The 18870-nt window shown below is 40.8% G+C and overlaps 1 protein-coding gene across 3 annotated transcripts in view; it reads right to left on the bottom strand.

Annotated features, from left to right (window-relative positions):
* Positions 1-18870, bottom strand: part of SEMA5A (semaphorin 5A) — a 546230-nt gene that overhangs the window by 231793 nt on the left and 295567 nt on the right. For all 3 annotated transcript variants that reach the window (XM_067529505.1, XM_067529521.1, XM_067529514.1), the window contains exons 6-7: positions 14096-14194; positions 12016-12229 (exon numbers count right to left, since the gene is read on the bottom strand). In XM_067529505.1, coding sequence (XP_067385606.1) covers positions 12016-12229; positions 14096-14194 — 313 coding nt within the window. The remainder of the gene's footprint in view (positions 1-12015; positions 12230-14095; positions 14195-18870) is intronic.

Genomic DNA, 18870 nt, shown 5'->3' with positions numbered 1-18870 from the left:
AAGTAAGGTAAGATTGGCTTAGGTAATATAGTGCTTTTTATTGTAAACTGAGGGATGATCTTGAATTATTATAACCATATTCATTAATCTTTAACATCATAAATGAAAAGATTAATCCTTGCTCTTAGCTCATATTTTCTCCCATCATGTCCCAATTGCAATTACAAGTTATTTCCAGAATGTAGAGAATACTGATAAGCAGTAATTATAGCAGGTTGAAAGCTATGCTGTATATTGTACACCTCTCTCCAGTGCACCACTGGGGAATTTTACCAACAACAGTGTGGACAGATTGAAAGTTTTTATTCTAGTTAGAAAAGCTTCTTATGTTAGATATGCCAAAAATGACCTCACAAGAACTATTTTAGGAGTCTTGCACAAGTCTCCCAAATCAAATACTTATATACGTTTAATGTAGCAAATGTACACAATGGTATAGAAATGCCAGGATATTTTGACTGCCAACAGAGTAGAACAAGCCAAACACTCCTGTACTTTTCACAGCTAGAAGTCTCTCCAATGTTTATTATGGTTTTGTCCATTTTTGGAGCTACACACAGTATCAGATCACTTATTAATCATCATTTGTCCGTCCACTGTCAATGTAGCTAGACACTTGGAATAGATTTTTTACTTATTTAAAACACTGAGATGGCATCTATCATTGTGTGTCTCGATGTCATAAAAATAAGTATAATGTATTTAAAACTACTGAAAGAGAACCAAGCAACCCAAATACATAATCATAAAAGGCAAAGGCAAAGTGTGCACAACTTCTCGGGGAGCACAACTGAAAGAGAAATGACTGTAGATGTTGGGCACAAGAGGAATTCCATTGGTTCTTAATGTCTAAATAATGGAGTTTATATATCAATATTAAAATTCTGCCTGAAATCCTTTGGCATATTAGCACCCAGTGCAGTTTGTGGAGGACAAACATAATCCACTCCTTTGCTTCTATCCTAAAGGGTAAGCACGCATAAGCTCTATATCTATTGCACCTTGTGGATCAGTTTCAAGGAAAGCCCCTTAGGAGCACATTACAGTGGTCCAGCCTGAATATGATGAAACTTTGTGTTACGTATGGAGTTTAAGCAGCACACCAGCTGCAGATTAGCAACAAACTCTTTATTATGTTGTTTTTTTCTAAAGGAAAGACTGATGGTATGTCTTCACTTTGAGCTGGAAGTATAATTCCCACTGCCTCTGAGAAAATTACTGAAGTCATATACTATGAGCAACTGACTTGGGCTGGAAACCACAAGGGTTAAAAGTTATTATATTGTACTATTTGTTGAATTTCTTAAAGTGTTTTCATGAATCTGAAGAAATATAAAGGGCACCTATAGTCATTATGTGTTCTCATAAAGTTCTCTAGCAGTCTACAAAACTCCCTAAAAAGCATGAGTACCAAGGTTATTAACAACTTTATGTTCTGGAGAGGAAGCCTACTAAATGAAGAACTGTATGACTGGATATTTAAAAAAATATTTTGTAGCTGTTTATTTTAAATTAAACAAAGTATTTAGAAATTAGGCTAGATGTGTGATAAACTAACTAACTGTCCATGTTTCTATTATTTCAATTTGTAACTGTATAAAAGAAAAGTTATTGTGCCACACATATTCTATATGTTTCTAAACTAGTACAAATTACTTGAAATACTCTTAGGCTAATGGCCCTATCTCATATTTAGAATTTAAATCACTTGTGAAAATATGGCTTTCTAAAACTCCATATAAAATAAATTGTTAAATAAACAAATGAAAGTTCAATGACTTCTCCATGCTCCGGTCAACTTTAAACACACATATGCTGATGTGACCTAGGCCATGTCTACACGGCTGAGGGAAGTCAACTTTAAGTCGACTTTCAGTAGCCAATTTTTAGAAGTCGCAGCAGCGTGTACACACTATGCTGTTTGCTCAGGTCTTGTGCGTCCACAATCACAACGCTTATTTTGTCTTTCAAAGCAGTGCACTGTGGGTTGCTATCCCACAGTGCAACTAGTCGCTGTTGGGATGAGTGTCATCGTCCCATGACGCAACGCTGCTTCCCCCTCCCTTCTTCCCCCAAACAAACAGGAAACCGATTTCCGCGTCATTTGTTTACGCTGTGTGCTCACCATTGTTGCAGAGACATGGAGCCAGCTCAACTCTCCACTATCATTGTGAGCGTCACAAATACATCGCGGCTTATTATCAAGTATTTTCGACAGAGCAAGAAGTCGAGCACAGACAATAGCGATGCCACCGAGGCTGCCCTGCTACAAGCCATTGAGCAGAACAATTCCCGATTGCTGCAGGATGTAACAAATCATCTGCAGTCCGTGGACCGCCAGTTCTGGTCACGGGAAACAAGCACAGACTGGTGGGACCGCATCGTTATGCAGCTGTGGGATAATGACCAGCGGCTGCAAAAATTTCATATGCGAAAGGCAACTTTCCTGGAACTGTGCTTGGAGCTGGTCCCATCCCTGAAGCGCGTGAATACTCGCTTGAGACAAGCTCTGACGGTGGAGAAAAGAGTCGCCATCGCTCTCTGGAAGCTGGCAACCCCCGACTGTTACTGCTCGGTTGGGAATCAATTTGGAGTTGGTAAATCTACAGTGGGCATCGCAGTGATTTATGTATGCAGGGCCATCAATAGACTTCTGCTACGAAGGATAGTGACTTTGGGAAATGTGCAGAACATAGTGGAGGGGTTTGCCACGATGGGGTTCCCAAACTGCAGCGGGCCATTGATGGGATGCACATCCCTATCTTAGCGCCTGCCCACCTAGCAACTGAGTACATAAACCACAAGGGGTACTTTTCCATGGTCCTGCAGGGCCTTGTGGATCACAGAGGTCATTTCACTGACATCTATGTGCGGTGGTCTGCGAAGGTGCATGATGCATGTGTATTTTGTAATTCGGGGCTGTTCTCTAATATGCAGGCAGGCACATTTTTCCCTGACCAAAAAATTCACATTGGGGGTGTGGAAATGCCAGTAGTGATCCTGGGGGATCCTGCTTACCCCTTGTTCCCTTGGCTAATGAAGTTGTACATTGACAGTGACAAGGAGTGTTTTAATAACAGGTTAAGCAGTTGCAGAATGGTTGTAGAATGTGTGTTTGAGCGTTTAAAGACCTGCTGCTATTAAAATTTAGTAGGGAAAGGCCGAATTGGATGGGTAGCAAGACACCCGGATTCTTTTACGAGGACTTCGAGATCGATGGGAAAGAACACCCCAGGTTGAATCAATGAATAATTTTATTAATGATTACAAGCAACAAGACATTTAACAAGACTTCTTACAAGCAAACAGTTATACAATTAACATTTACACATTCATTACTATTTATGGTACCTTATCTATTACCTATCCTTAACTTCCTTATCCTAAAAGGACTGTTTTTTAGCAATTGCCTAGGGGAGATGTGATTCACAGATCTCAATTAAATCCCCCTGATTCCCTGAGTCCATAGACTCCTGAACTATCCAGATACTATACTCACGGCCAGACTGCCTCAGCCTCTGGTCTGGGTCCTTGCTTCAAAACCCTCGTCCTCAACCGGTGGTCACTGGGATCTGGAGCTCGCAAGCTTCTTAGTGTTGGTGTCCTCTCGATAGACTCAAGAGTAGACACACCCTCTTGAGCCAGGCTGCAGTCCACTGAACCCCTGTCTGCTCTGAGTATTTATTTACTTTTCCGAAACTCTGTGGTTAAACATTTCACGTGGGTTTTGGCTGTCTTGCAGAAGTCTGTCTAAGCGCATCCAGCATTCTGTGTGTGCTCACCTCCAGCAGATGAACTGCCAATGAGCACATCTTATGATTGAGCATATTTCTGTGATTCCGGTTTAGCTCTACCTCCGGCAGATGGCTTGCGGTTGAGCATATTCCTGTCATTACTTCTCGTAAGTTTCTTATACCTAAGCCTGTTGTAATTTCCCTATGTCCTGTGGTCAACTGTTGTAAGTTCCCTGTGCACTTTAGTCAATTATATTTTGCTAGGCCTTGCTGTCCAATTTCAATTATATCACGAAAGGGTAGATGGAGGAGTCTCCTCACTAGGCTGGACATGACTGAGGAGAACCTCCCTTCTGTGATATCTGCTTGCTGTGTTCTTCATAATGTGTGTGAAGCAAAGGGGGAAAGGTTCCCCCAGGGTTGGGCTGTGGAGGCAGAAAGACTGACTGCCATTTATGAGCAGCCAGATGTCAGCAGTACACTGAGAGCGAACCGCGGAGTGCTTTGCATTAGGGAAGCTTTGAAAACCAGGTTCTGCAATGAGATGCAGGACTGATTTCTATTCCTGTATGTTGTTTGCCTTCGGTGAAGTCCCCTGCCCCCCGCCCAATCGATATCTGTACCCGCCAAATCCCTCCAGAACAAGATATGATTTAATAAAGAAACATGTTGAAATGATGCAAATTTTTATTTATGAACATTCAGTCATGGGGGAAGCGGGAGAGTGTTCATTCACTGTCTCAAGGGGTAGGGTGGTAGCTTGCTGGCCAGCTGTCAGTGTGTCAGCCACTGCTTTCTGCTCGCCTCCACTGGGGAGGAGGCGAGCACGTACTGCAGCCTGGCCATTCTCCTCCGAGACCTCCTGGGAGCAGGAGAGGGGCAGGGAAGCAAAGCCCTCGGTTGAGGAGCATTATGGAGGGGCTGTCCTGCCTCTGCTCCTCCTGAAGCTCCACAGGCTGCCGCAGCATGTCTGCCTGGTCCCACATGATTCGCAGCATCTCCTGCGTGGTACTGCGATCATGCTCCTGCATTTCTCTGTGATTCTCCCTGTCCGTATCCATATTCTGGGACAAGGTCAGCCGCCACGCTCTGAGCTCTGTCTCTGCGGCTGCTGAGGAGTTCATGAGCTCACCAAACATGTCATTTCTGGGGTTTTTTTCCTCTTTCTAATCTGTGATAGTCTTTCCGCAGCATTTCTTGAGGGTGGGGCCAAAGCCAAGGTTTCTACAGAATGAAAGAAAAACAACAAGGTAGATATTATTAGCGGAGTGAAGAAAATGATACAATTGCAGCAATGTAGACAATACACCCCATGCGATGCACAGGGCAAACACAGACCCTCATTCCATTCCTGACATCCCAGAACGGTCTGCTTGCTGTGCCCTTACAGAAAGGATCTGCGGACAGTGTGGGAAAGAGTATATAGTCTCTGCCTAAACCAAATAAAAGTAATCAGTGTGACTTGGTAGGACACTGCAATGGAGAATACAAAGGCACAGGGCATCTGTTGTATAGCTCTGGTATTTTAAACATGCACCATCATCCCTAGGTGACCATGAGTGATATCAGTCTCCTGAGGGTCACGCACGAGAAAAGGGAAGATTTGCTGCACGCAGAGGGGTACCAGCTGTGTTCAGCCATGATGCAGGCTCCCTTGATTGCAGCGGGGCTCGGCAAACTATCCTATCGTGGAGGGAGGAACAAGGCAGCCCTCCCCAGAAAACTTTTGCAAAGGATAACGGATTACCTACACTAAAGTTTCTGTGAGATATCAACTGATAATTATCAGAACATATCTCATCACAGAAATAAACTGTTCCCCAGTACAGTCACCGAAACACCTGAAATCCCTTTCCTGCCCTCCCCCCCAATGTAAAAGGACAGAACTGCTAAGAAGAAAAAAAAACTCACCAGATGTGCCTTCCCCAGGATCATCAGTGCTGTCCTGTTTGCTGCTGGACTGCTTGGGCGTCAGGAATATGTCCTGATTTTCTGGGAGAATGGACACCCTGCTCTCCTACACCCTGCTCTACTCAGCCTCCTCCTCCTCTTCATCCATGGATTCCTCATCATTGTCCATGGACTGTGACCTAGTGGAGGTATCGATGCTGCAGGGTAGCACTGTGGTGGGATCGCCACCGAGAATTGCATGCACCTCATTGTAGAAGCAGCAAGTTTTGGGCATGGAGCCAGAATGGCTTTTAACTTCCCTGGCTTTCTGATACGACTGACGCAGCTCCTTGAGCTTCACGCATCACTGCTGCATGTCCCTCTTGTGTCCCTTCTCCAGCATGCCCTGTGATATCGTCCGATAAATGTCCGATTCCTTTTGCTGGCTCTAAGCTGATGCAGAACGGACTCCTTGCCCCACAGCCCGATGGGATCTAAGACCTCTGGTCGACTCCATGCTAGGGCGCGTTTGGGCTTTGCAGTAGCCATAAGGAGAACAGTGACAAAGCTCTCTCCACGCTGGCAGCACAGGAAATGAAAATTCAAATCTTCCCGGGGCTTGAGGGGACATTTCCTAGTAGTGTGACCACGGTACAGCACAGCACGACTGTCCAGAGCGGTCAAAAAAGGGCATTGTGGGATACCTCCCAGAGGGCAATTAAGTCGATTTAAGTGAAGTTGTGTCTATATTAACACTAAATCGAACTAACAAATTCAAATTAGGTGCTACGCCACTTGCAGAGCTGGTCTTATTAAGTCGACTTTCGCCGCAACTTAATTCGACTTAACAGTAGTGCCAGTGTAGACGTAGGTGTTCAGAGATTGACGTGAGTGACTTTACGTCAACCTCCGTCGCCAGTGTAGACCAGGCCCTAGTCTCATCGTAGGCAAGTCATTATACCAAATATAGTTTTCAACTAACACAAAAGATTTACCACCCACTCAAAAGGACTGTGAATAATGATGTCTTGTAACACAAGCTAGAAATGCAGCTTACCTAGGTGTTCCTCTAGCTGCGTTATTTTGAAACCCATCAAGTCTCCTATGCAAGGCAATTCCTGGTAACAAATGGAGACAGATTTGGAGAAGGACACTCTCCTTATACTTATTCCCTTCCTTGAAATCTCATCATAGAATATAGGATTCAGTCTGCCACATCCTCAGTATAGGAGAAGCTATATTTTCCCTTCCCTATCTACTTTTAGCAGTCCCAGTGACAGCAAGACCTTTGAAAATTAGGATAAGGATTTCTTTCATGGTGGTACTGCAGATCTTCCAATGTCAAGAACCTCCACAGCAAGTAAGAGGGAGTGGTAGAGGTATGCTGCTCAAATATGTGCCATGGCAACATAAGCAGCTCTCTTCAGCCTTACTGGAGGCTTCCCAAACCTCTGAATTTCCTAGGAAAGAAGCCTACTAACCATTAAGAGGAATTAGGTCCACTCCTTTACAGTTATCTTGCAACAAACAAACAACATAGCCAATTGAATTGTAGCATATTGGCAAGATCTCACAGCAAAGGGCCCCTATGAGCCACAGAGCATCAAATCCTGCATGTCAGATAAAGCTTCAGTTCTCAACTGGGGCTCTGCGGACCCCTGGGGGGCTGCGAGCTAGCTTCAGGGGGTCCATGAGCCCCACTGTCCCATGTGGCAGAAGCCCTGAGCCTTTGGGCGGAGTTGGAGGCGGACGTGGGGGGTGGTGTTGCTCCCCCAAACTGCAGTGCCTTAACCTGAGCAAGGCAGTCCCAGGGGCAGCTACACGCACACACTCATGCCCCCCCAATGGCCTGCCCCTTGGCCAGGTTGGAATTGGGAAGCTGGAGCTGGCTAGTGCAGGGCAACTGCTGGTCTGGCTGGTGCCATGGAGCAGGTGGCCATGGTGCTCCCCCGGCTCCTGCTGCAGCTGGCACCAGAGAAATCTTTTTCTACTTCAATGCTGCTAGCTTGAGAACATGTGAACATGCACGCATGCACAGTAAAAGTGTAGTAACTATCTACAACTGTTGCATAACTAATATTTGATAGGAAGCCTCCATTGACAATTAGTCATACTGCATATTTTCCTCGCTACATATAAATTTCACTCTCTCGTCGTAGGAACTGAAAGTCTCCACTGTGGTCCGGTGCTGCAAAGCCAGTGTGATTTACTGGCAGGTGTCTGAATCACGTGTGGGCAGGCAGATAGACATAACAACAGATACAATTACCAGTACCTTGACACTTGAGGCTCCCGAAGGTGCTCCCACCTCCTCCCTGAGTTAGGTAAAACTTTGCTTCCAACCTTTTATTGGATTGGCTTTCAACAAACTCTAATTACAATTCTTACATTTTTTTCCTAAAGCTAAAATCTGTGTTCTGATGATAAGACTTAAATCCAAACAGATAAAAGCTTTGATGCTCAAGTGTGAGCATCAATAGAGAGTTAATAGGTACAGCTGAAGCTAGTTAGTAGAGAAAATGTTAATAGAGTCAATCTGATTAATTGGGACAGTTTTAGGGAGCAGATTTTATTTTGTCCTTTGGATACAATACAGTGTGTATATTGTTAACAGGAAAACCTGGGAATAAGGAATATTTTTTCTGTCACAGGAGAATCCTAGTGAAGTGTTTAGTTCTATCGTCTTAGGTATGTAGATAAATATTGACTAAATAAAAATATCACACACACAGAAGTCTTGTTTCTCCTCTCATGCCAGTTTTGCACTGCTGTAACTATTGATTTCAATTGAGTTGTCTTGATTTGCATGGATGTAAAATGAGATCAGAATCATACAATATCTTTCATATTTTATATTCTGAAATCTGCTGATATTCTGGGCATATTACAAAGCTCATTAGTTTTCCCAGGCTCTCTCTTAAGACTTGTCTGCTTTGGAAATATGCATTGAGCTATATGTGCTATACATGGCAATACACAATGTTCAACACAACTTAGCACTCAGTTTATACAAAGGCTGTCATATTTAAAATCATGTCAACTGGTCATGATTAACCCTAGTGTCCTGAATCTGTAAAGATTTACGCATGTGCTTAACTTTACATTTGAGAATAATCCCATGGGAACATGCATAAAGTTAAATAAGTGCAACTGATTGCAGTATCAGGTCAGTGATAGTCAGTGTTGTGTTATTCGACATAAGTTTTAACAAGATGCATCTTCCTAGTGAAGACAAGCCCTAAGGAGGGTTTCATATATATATTTGGAGTATTGTGTCCAGTTTTGGGCCCCCCACTACAAAAAGGATGTGGAGAAGTTGGAGAGAGTCCAGCAGAGGGCAACAAAAATGATTAGGGGGCTGGAGCACAAGACTAATGAGGAGAGGCTGAGGGAACTAGGCTTGTTTAGTCTGCAGAAGAGAAGAATGAGGGGGGATTTGACAGCAGCCTTTAACAACCTGAAAGGAGGTTCCAGGGAGGATGGAGCTAGGCTGTGCTCAGTGGTGGCAGATGACAGAACAAGGAACAATGGTCTCAAGTTGCAGGGGGGGAGATCTAGGTTGGACATTAGGAAAAAGTTTTTCACTAGGAGGGTGGTGAAGCACTGGAATGGGTTACCTAGGGAGATGATGGAATCTCCATCTTCGGAGGTTTTTAAACTACGGCTTGACAAAGCCCTGGCTGGAATGATTTAGCTGAGGTTAGTCCTGGTTAGTCCTGTTTTGAGCAGGGGGTTGGACTAGATGACCTCCTGAGGTCCCTTCCAACTCTATGATTCTATGACATTATATTATATTACAGGGGATTTTTTTAGAAACACTTTTCTTTTTAATAAATGAATAGCGTGTGTTATGCCCCATTGTGCCTTGGGTTATGTCTATGCTGATGGTGGCAAATTCGCCTCCGTGAGATCAATTTATCCGGTTCGATTGAGTGGCAGTGAAGACACGCTCAATCGATCCGTAAGTCGATGTGATAAAACCACCTCCCCAAAAAGCATAGCACTGCATCAACAGGTATGTATTTCCCGTTGGTGCAGCACAGTGGAGATGGAGAGATGAAGTCGATGGGAGTTACGTAAGCTACTCTGCGTAGCTTGTTTAACTCCCAGCAACTGCTGCCGAATTTTGCCGGCAGTGTAGACCAGGCCTCAGTTAAAGCTACCATTTAATTGCTTCACCCAGCAGGAAGTCCTGTTCAGCTGATTACCCCTGTGACAAAGTAAACCTTACTAAGAATGTGAATTTATTAGCTGTAGTAGATGGCTATATTGTAGTCTAGTATTCCTCCTTAGGCTATACACAACTTCAGATTTGTTAGTCTGCAGCTTAATGGGGTTTTCCATCAATCCTGTTAAACTAACTCAGTTAACATAACATAACTTAAAAACACACCCTCCTTGCTTGTCAAGACAAGGCCTTACAAAGAGAGCCAGAAGAATTCAATCTATTCCATTTGTTTACTATTTGCTTCTGCTTTTCAAAGTATTTAACAGAAGAACTTTCAAGACAGGTTGCTACTGTTAGGAGACTGAGCTTTCATATGTAAGTACACCTGAGAAACACTATACAGTTAATTTCGATGTCTGCCAACACAAATATATATATGTTGTGTATAATCAAGTTTCTACATTTCTGCAAACTGCTGCTATATTTATATTTCAACTCACAATAATTTAAGCAATAAACACACACACAGAAGTACAGTGCTGTCAGACCGTCCCTAAACTTACAGGTCCTGCACTATTTCTATTTTCCTGTATTTGTAACTGCTGTAAACATTCACTCTAAACTAAAATTTGGCATTCAAACCATTGGACCACTCATGCTCCTACTGAAGTCAATAGGAAGTTTGCCATGTCTATGTATGATTTAATGGTTCAAATGAGGTCTGCTTGGCTATTTCATATCTGCATAAGGACAGAAAAATAGTTCTTAGGCATTTTCATCATTCCCTGATTCCATTTGTGTAATACTTGCTACAAGAGTAAAATTATATGAGCCTTTGAGCAGTTTATTATAGATACTTATATGTTGACTTAACAGCTACCTTTTTCTAAACCATTATAAAAATCACACAGAGCAATGGAAGGGCATTTAAGTATTTAATAACCAAAGTAAATGTTTATTGAAATATAATTTTTCAAGCCAATACTCTGCATAGCAGACCAAGGTTCAAGATATTTTCAGAACTAATCTTTGTAAAAAGCATCAGTACAGAGATTTTAAAAGTGGCTAGCAGAGACTCAGAGGCAGTAACAACAGTACTTCTCATAAAGATTTTCACCAAGCAAGTTTCATATAAATTTATTACAGAAAAGACGCATACTTTGCTGCTTCCTCATTTATGTGGTATACTGAGCAAATCATACATCCATGTTCCATACACCAAGATTTCCAGACCAAAGTGGTTTGGATAAGCACCCAGAACTCATATATTATTACTTAAAGAGTGTGAAGTGTGAAAAGTGAATCAGTTAATTAATCAAAGCATTCTCAAATTCATATAACTTATTCAGTTTTGCTATACAAGGATCAGTTAATTAAAAGAACAATGTCAACATTTTAAAGTAAGAGTTATTTCTACCATGATGCACAATATCTTTTTTGGGCTGAAATTTCAAAATATGGCACTTACATTTTCACTTATACATCTTGCACAGAAAGACCTTGAAGCTTATGGGACTATTCACATGCTTAAAGTTAAATGTGTGCCTAAGCAGGCAGGCCATTTATCTTGGTTTTAAGCTGGATAGTCCTTTTCTAAGGTTTGTCTCCCATCCAGTACTGAGACAAAACTGGACATAATTTTATCCAGCAGCAGATGGGGAGGTTCCATTTTGAAGACTGCATCACCCTGCCCCTGCCAATATATTCTTGAAAATGGTGGTTCCCATGTGGTGTGAACTCACACTGATGGGGATGGAGTCACTCTAGCTGGGGGCAGGCCCACATGTTTCCCAGAAGTACTGGAATGTCTGATATTCTGGGGATGCATGAGTGGCCAACCTACGCCTATGTGTTTTGCTGGAATGGTAGCATAATCACTGTGTGTGCAAATGTGTTTGTGCATGCATTTTCTATTGAGTGTATACACAAGTAACAAAAATTGTATACACCATTGTACATGTACAAATGGGAGACAGGTTGATACTTTTAAAAATATGACCCACAAAGTCCTGCATCAAGGTAAAGTTAGCTGCATTATGTATGGACTGTACTTTGTATCACTGTATCTCAGACCAAAGAAAGGAATGTTTTGAAACGATTTCTAAAGTAAAGAAAACAGCATTTCAAAAGCATGCATACTCAATGCTAAGGTTTGAAGAATATGGATAAGGAGGAAACGTGGTATAACAAAAAACAAAAGCATTGTAGCTTGTCAATACTTACCATTCAGCCATTTGGAGTTGTATTGTGCAGTGCGGAGCGGAGGAAGGCCTCCCAGACTCCGATAAATGGCAGGATCCCTTCCTGGGAAATCCATGGCTGTAGCAGCATATAACTCCCCACCAGAAGTGAGAAGAGCTGTGGAGTTGTGTTGGGGACTGTAAGGACAGCGAGCCATGCCACTGATTTGATCATGTACCTCTGTCAGGTTGTTTAACTGGAAAAGACGAAGAAAATCACATAAAAATTATAAGACGAGAGAAACCACACCATCAGTGAAGAAAATATCATAAGCTCAGCAAATGTTTCATGTTAGTACAATACAGGTGACAAAGCAAACTTCAACACTTTTTTCCAGCCTATGTCAGAGATATAATGCCTTTCTGGTCTTTTTATCTTTCAGATCCAAAGAAACATAGTGAACAAAATATTTACATTAATTAATTCAGAATTGTACTTAAAATGTTATTTATTAACAGCAATTTAGAAAATAAATTATCTATATAACACCCTTCCAAAGTGACAAAAATCAGGATGTATGTGTCTTGGTAATATCTTATCCCACATATTAATATTAAAGAATGACTCTATAAAGCCAAAAACCATATTCAGTGTACAATGTTCATAGTTTTTTGTCATGAAAGTCCATAGGTCTGTCACGGTCAACTAAGATATGCACCGGAGCAATTGACTAGAAGACACAGAAACACTAACCTTTGGTTTTGTTGGGGTGTTCCAGGACACAGGACTAATAAGCTCAAAATAATGATGAGCTTTTCAGCCCAGAGGAACTGATAGTATGATTTAGAAGGCTCTAATACAGTGGCCCACAAACCACAATTTTTAAACCAATATCTGCATCTACCTTTCTTTACTTTTGCTGGCCCACAATTACATTCATTAGATGTCCAAATTCTACACAGTGGGATGCATGCACCAAGTTTATGTGATTCTTCATTTTGTGTACCTAAGTCCTGATTTATGCACCTAAATGTGGATTTTGGACATCCTGTTAAACTTCATAGATTTGAAATGTGGCTCTGTGTCTTATCTCCTGTGTATTGCTATATTGTGAAATATGTTAATGTGCAAAATTAAATAAGAAAAAATATTCAACAAAGTCACTTAAATAAAAATGATGTCAGTTTCATGTTTTTACCATAACCACACTTTGAAACCATGCTAAAATCTCTTTTCTCTCTGTGCAGATATTCAAATGGCTGTATCTTATCATATCTATGAGTTTGTTTGCTCCCAAAACCTGAAGATGAATTTGGAAAGGTTTAATACACCCCACAGTCATGTTTGTGAATGTGCTCTGGAATACAAAAAACTACATTTGCTCCATATTTTCTTCCTGAAAAAAAGATTACTAAACCCTTTGATCTTCTGCAAACAAGGCAATTATTGCACCTTTAAAAATGTATTTCATTTTAAATTACGTACTGCATGTATTTGAAATTGTTCTGACAAGTTTGAAATGCATTTGAAAAAAGCTAATAAAAGGTATTTAGATTTTAGGCCAAGGCCCTGAGGTCTAGTTTTTTAATTGACCAATCATCTTTTGATTTGCATGTTGCAGTTAGAGCTGTCTCATTTCTTTTAATGTTGAATGTATGTACATTTAGTGCTTATATTGAATGTTGTTGGATTGACAACCCTATAGAGTGAAATACTCTGATTATTCACAGCACAGGCAGTAGCAGTGCAAACTTCCCTTTCCTACCTACCAATATATCTCATCTCCTAACTTTAAAGATATCTCTATAGAGTTAAAAGGCTAGTTCAGCCTTGAAAGCTCATTCAGTCTCCCTTTGCCAACAAGAGGACTAAACAGAGTCAATTAAGATGGTGGTATTTGTGATGTACATGCTTGTTCACTGGGGAGATTGCAACATCTTACACAAGCAACTGATCAGATAGATGATACTTTTAGTTACTATCTAGGGCTGGATTTGAACTAACAGTCCAGAAGTGAAACATCCCATTACCTATCTGCCCAGCCACTTGGAAGCTGTTTTGTTTCACAATGGCAATAGTCATAATTTCTGTGAACATGTGGGATAAATTCATTTACTCATACCGTTCGATTGGTGCAAATAGGAGTGAAAGCATTGGTTCCACATGTGAAGAGCCTGTCACCACCAACGAGAAGCACACGGATATAGTTCTGGCATTCTTCCTGCCATGCAGAAAAGAAAGTGTATTAAGCAATGCTGCAATGTAGAGGGACGCCATTTTAAACTTGTCCTATTTGTCAAGGCAATGTGATCATACATGAAAACTTAGATAAGCAACACTTGAAACTTACCTGATGAGTGAGAAATCAATAAGTACATAGAAAGAATTTCTAACAATAGTATAAGAATCCATGCTATCCTTAAGAACAGCCCTTAATAGAGTTACATAAACCTATCCAGTACTGAATGCATCTGCCAAATTGATATTTTAAAGGTCCAGTTAAACTTTTTACGTGATATGCATTACCTTGTGTCTGTCCCACAAGATCAAACACTGTATCTCATGACAGGCCAGGCCACAAGGTTAGGATGGTCAATGGGTCATTGGTTAGGGTTTACTGAAGCTACCATAGATACACCTCATGAGCTAGATCTCCAGATAAGGATCTCCCCTCTTAGTTGATTTCATTTGTCATTAGAAGCATGTTAAATTACTCACAGGAGATACATTTCTCCAAGCACTAAGGTTACACAAGATGGCCTCCAAAATTTCATTTCTTTAAATAACGTGTAAGCTCCTGGAGGAAATATTTTATATATATATATATATTTTTTTTTTTACTCCATTACAATGTGTGACAGTTTTATTATGTTTAGACTCTGAAATTAGAGAAATTAAGACACCAACACAAATTTTCATGGTTGGTTCAGGTATGCATCCCCTGGCAAAGAGCTTTTTGCTGCAATACTAAAAATCTATCCAAATTGTAAATCAAGAAGATACAAAACACTCCTGTTGCAGCTTGAATTCACTAAAACTCAAGCCAAAAAAAAAAAAAAAAAGTTGTAGGAAAACAGCTCACAGACACCTCTGGCTTCAATGAAGGGCTTACAAGCTTTCCATTTTGCTTCTAATTCTCAAGAAGTTCTTGGGATAAAGTTTTAAAGCACATTGTGGGGACTTAGCGATGTGATTTCTGATATTAGCTGAGGTCATGACCCTTTGAAAAGGTACCTTGTAGTCCTGTAGAAAGCAGCATTTTCTGAGCTTTAGCTGCAAATAGTGACATCGAATGCATTGTGCATATATTTTGCAAACAGGAACCATCTGGACCCATTGGAGTATACGACAGAATCTGTGGCATTGCCTTGCACTGTGTACATGTGTGCACATCTAACAGTTATGGTTTTAAATTAAAAAAGGACAAATTAAAACATAATGTATCTGAGCTACACTGAGAGGTAAGGAAGGGTTTGTACCACATGAGTGGTGACGGATGGAGGCAATGGGCCAAATTCAGGCCTGACATAAGACTCTGCAATTGCAGTGATTTTACCAGGACTGCATTTTGCTCATTATGCAGGCAAAAGCCAGGACACCTAGTACCTTGAAGTGAACTGCAGGGAGCATGCTCAGCATTGACCTTTACTACATCTACAAAAGTGTAACATATTTTCCCCAGTGAAAACTCCCCCCCTTCTCCCAATACTTGTTGTACACAAGGAGGAAAATGTCCCATTGATTTCAATGCGAGCAGGAGCTGGCCATTAGATCTCAGTGGCATAGTGCACTCCAGGGTCCATCATAACAGCCCTCACCATGAAATCCTGCCCTGCGCTTGCAGGATTGCAAGAGAAGAGGCTCTGGCCAGTGTCCCATCTCCCCTAGCTGCGTTGGTGACGGCACTGTTTATTTGGTTCTAATCTGGAAAATGAGCCTTTGTAAACTGAAAAGGCTCTAAACAGACTAAAAAAACAAAAGGAACAGAAGTATGAAGGCCCATGACACAGCTCTCACAAACATATTTCTTTAGGACTCTTTTCTTCAACACCAAGTACAAAAACCCAGTGCATGAATCTCTCAAGAAACCTACCGTTCATTAAAGTTTCATTTTTTAAAATCCTCTAATTCTTAACATTAAGGTTTTCTACCACTTTAAAATTCAGAGTGGGGAGGTCACATGGTACTCATGAGGAAGATGGCAGCCTAGTCCCAGACCACCTCCCCACAAATCAATTCTTCTCTAATAATTACTTTCCTAGCAAATTGGCAATAAGTTTCTATTATAGAAGTTTACATTCATCCAACTAGATAAACTTCAAACTGGTGACTATGGATTCCGATGATAAAATAAGGGACAAGAAAAGAACTGAGTTTGAATCACCTAAGCAACTGAAGGGAGAGATTGCAAGGCCATAGAAGAACCAAGCCCAGAATAGTTTGGCACTGAAAGAATTCCTCACCGACTGACTGGATTTCAATCTCAAAAGATATTCATGGCTTCTCTAAAGATCTTTGTGATCTAAAATCCCCAATGGCTCACTTGGAAAATGAGCTCCAAAAGACTGCCATTGAAACCAGTGAAATTAAAAAAGCAACTGCTTCCTTAAAGCTTAGATGAGCTAAACTGGAAGAAAAACAGGATGACTTAGAAAACAGATCTCAGAGAAACAACTTTCACTTCTTGGACATTGCTGAGGGTCTAGAGGGGAAGGATATTATCAGCTTTCTTCAGAAGCTGCTCCCTGACATACTTAAATTGGGATGCTCAGCCATGCCCATTAGATATTGAAAGGGCTCACTGAAAGGCCGGTACTAGAAAGCAGACCCAACATCCTCAAAATGCTGAAGTAATGTTAACGAACGCTGCCAGAAAAGGGGAAACCCTTATATACACAGGTCACAAAATGTCTCCTCTTCCTGACTTCTCAGCTGAGCTCACCAAAACAGGGCTGCATTCAATGGCATAAAGCAAATCCCGAGCGGGACCAATGTCAGATACAGCATTAAATACCCATCCACCTTCACTATGAATTTAGCAGGCTTCGCAAGATTTTGCAAAACCCCCTCTGAAGCTTGGCAGACACGTTAAAGACTGAGACCAGATTGGACCAAAAATACAAGAATTAATTGATCATCATGAAAAGCATACCTCAACAAGTTTAAAAGTCAGTTTGTTTTCCTGTGTATCCTTATAGATCTGGTAATATTCACTTATATAATCTTCCCAGATAACCAGCTAAGATGAACTCTTCTGTTGATCTCCTTTGGAATTGAGCAATCACAACTGTATAGCATTGCAATGCACAGAGTAATAGTTTAACCTGAAGATGGGGTTTATAGCACCATCTACTGACTGAAGTGGAGGAGTGTGCAGGAATAAAAATGTGACCACTTTTGGAGGGGCACATTCTGTGCCACCGCCATGACTCCGGGCCTGAAGGAGCTATCAGCTTCTCCCACGGGTCTGAAGAAGCTCACTCATCCTGCTGCGGCCCTGGGTGAAGCTCACTCTCGCCCTGGAGGAGCTCACTCTCCCTCCTGCGGAAACAGGGCCGTAGAAGCTGTCAGCTCCCCCTGTGGCCCTGGAGGAGTTTTGTGCTCTTGCCAATTACTGGGGGGACCCATACCGCTGCTTGCTTCCGCTTTTGCATGAACCTGGACTAAAGTATCATCTGCACTACTCATCACAGCATGCACTGCTAGACAGAATCTCTTCACTAGCTCTGCCTCCGATGGATCATGTTATGGTAATCACAAGTCCCTTGGAACTGTCAATACACCTTACATGTAAAGTAGACTATAACCTAAACCTCAAATTTAGTTATAAAATACTAGTTATTCAATTTGTGAAGGGAATTTGACATACTATGAATATGATTTGTTGTATTGCCTTATTTTTCATATTTAGATTTTGTAATAGTTTGAATTTGATTTACCAAATCAACTGTAAATGTACATGTGATGACTCTGTATATATGTATACATAAAAAAAGGTTTGTAGGTAGGAATATATTACACTTGTTCTAGAATACCCAATGGTATTTACAGTGTAATATCTGATTTTAAATATATTTACATGTAGAGATGTTTAGACTATTATTAAGTAATATAAGGAGGGGACTGAAGCCATCAGGGATCTGAATATGCCCACACTGGCTTATTTTAAGTCTGTTAATTTTTTGTTTTTTGTTACAAATATACTTTGGAAGACATATGATATTTAACCATAGATCTTTTTGTATACCTGTCTTTTAGAGGTTCAACTGAAGGCACAAATTAATTCAGTACTAACCAATATCTAATACATATAAATACAGACCATATCCAAGAGATGTGGTTTTACAATATCAAAGGGAAATAAGTATCTTTAGAATAAGGTTATATGTCTTAATATATTATTCAAAACTTTGCCATGAATTTTCTTAGAGTGTGCGTCTGGAATGTCAGGGGACTTAATCAAACCTTCCAAAATAATTAAAATCCTGAGACTCCTCAGATCAAAAAGGCCAAGTAGCTTTATTGCAGGAAACTCATCTAGCAAAAACAGATGCTGATTGAATCAAGAAGTTGTGGATAGGTGTTGAGTATCATTCATCACTGAATTCTAAGAACAGAGGAAAATCCATCTTAATTCTTAAAAGTATAACTTTGCAATATATATAGTTTTGGTCTGATCCCGAAGGAAGATACATTCTTCTTGAAGGCTGTTTCAACTCAAAAATGTTAATTTTAGGAAGCATTTACAGTCCAAGTGGAGGTAATTCTGAATTTTTCAAAGACATTGCAGACATCTTTTCTAATAAATAAGATATTCCTTTAATACTGGGAGACAATTCACATACTCTGCTATACAGACATCTGGACAAATCCAATTACATGAGACACAGCTCTCAA

This window comes from Emydura macquarii, unplaced genomic scaffold (genome assembly GCF_026122565.2).
Source record: "Emydura macquarii macquarii isolate MOO-44397 ecotype Brisbane River unplaced genomic scaffold, CSIRO-AGI_Emac_v2 contig_320, whole genome shotgun sequence".
Lineage (NCBI taxonomy): Eukaryota > Metazoa > Chordata > Testudines > Chelidae > Emydura > Emydura macquarii.
This window is presented reverse-complemented; position numbering and strand designations above follow the sequence as displayed.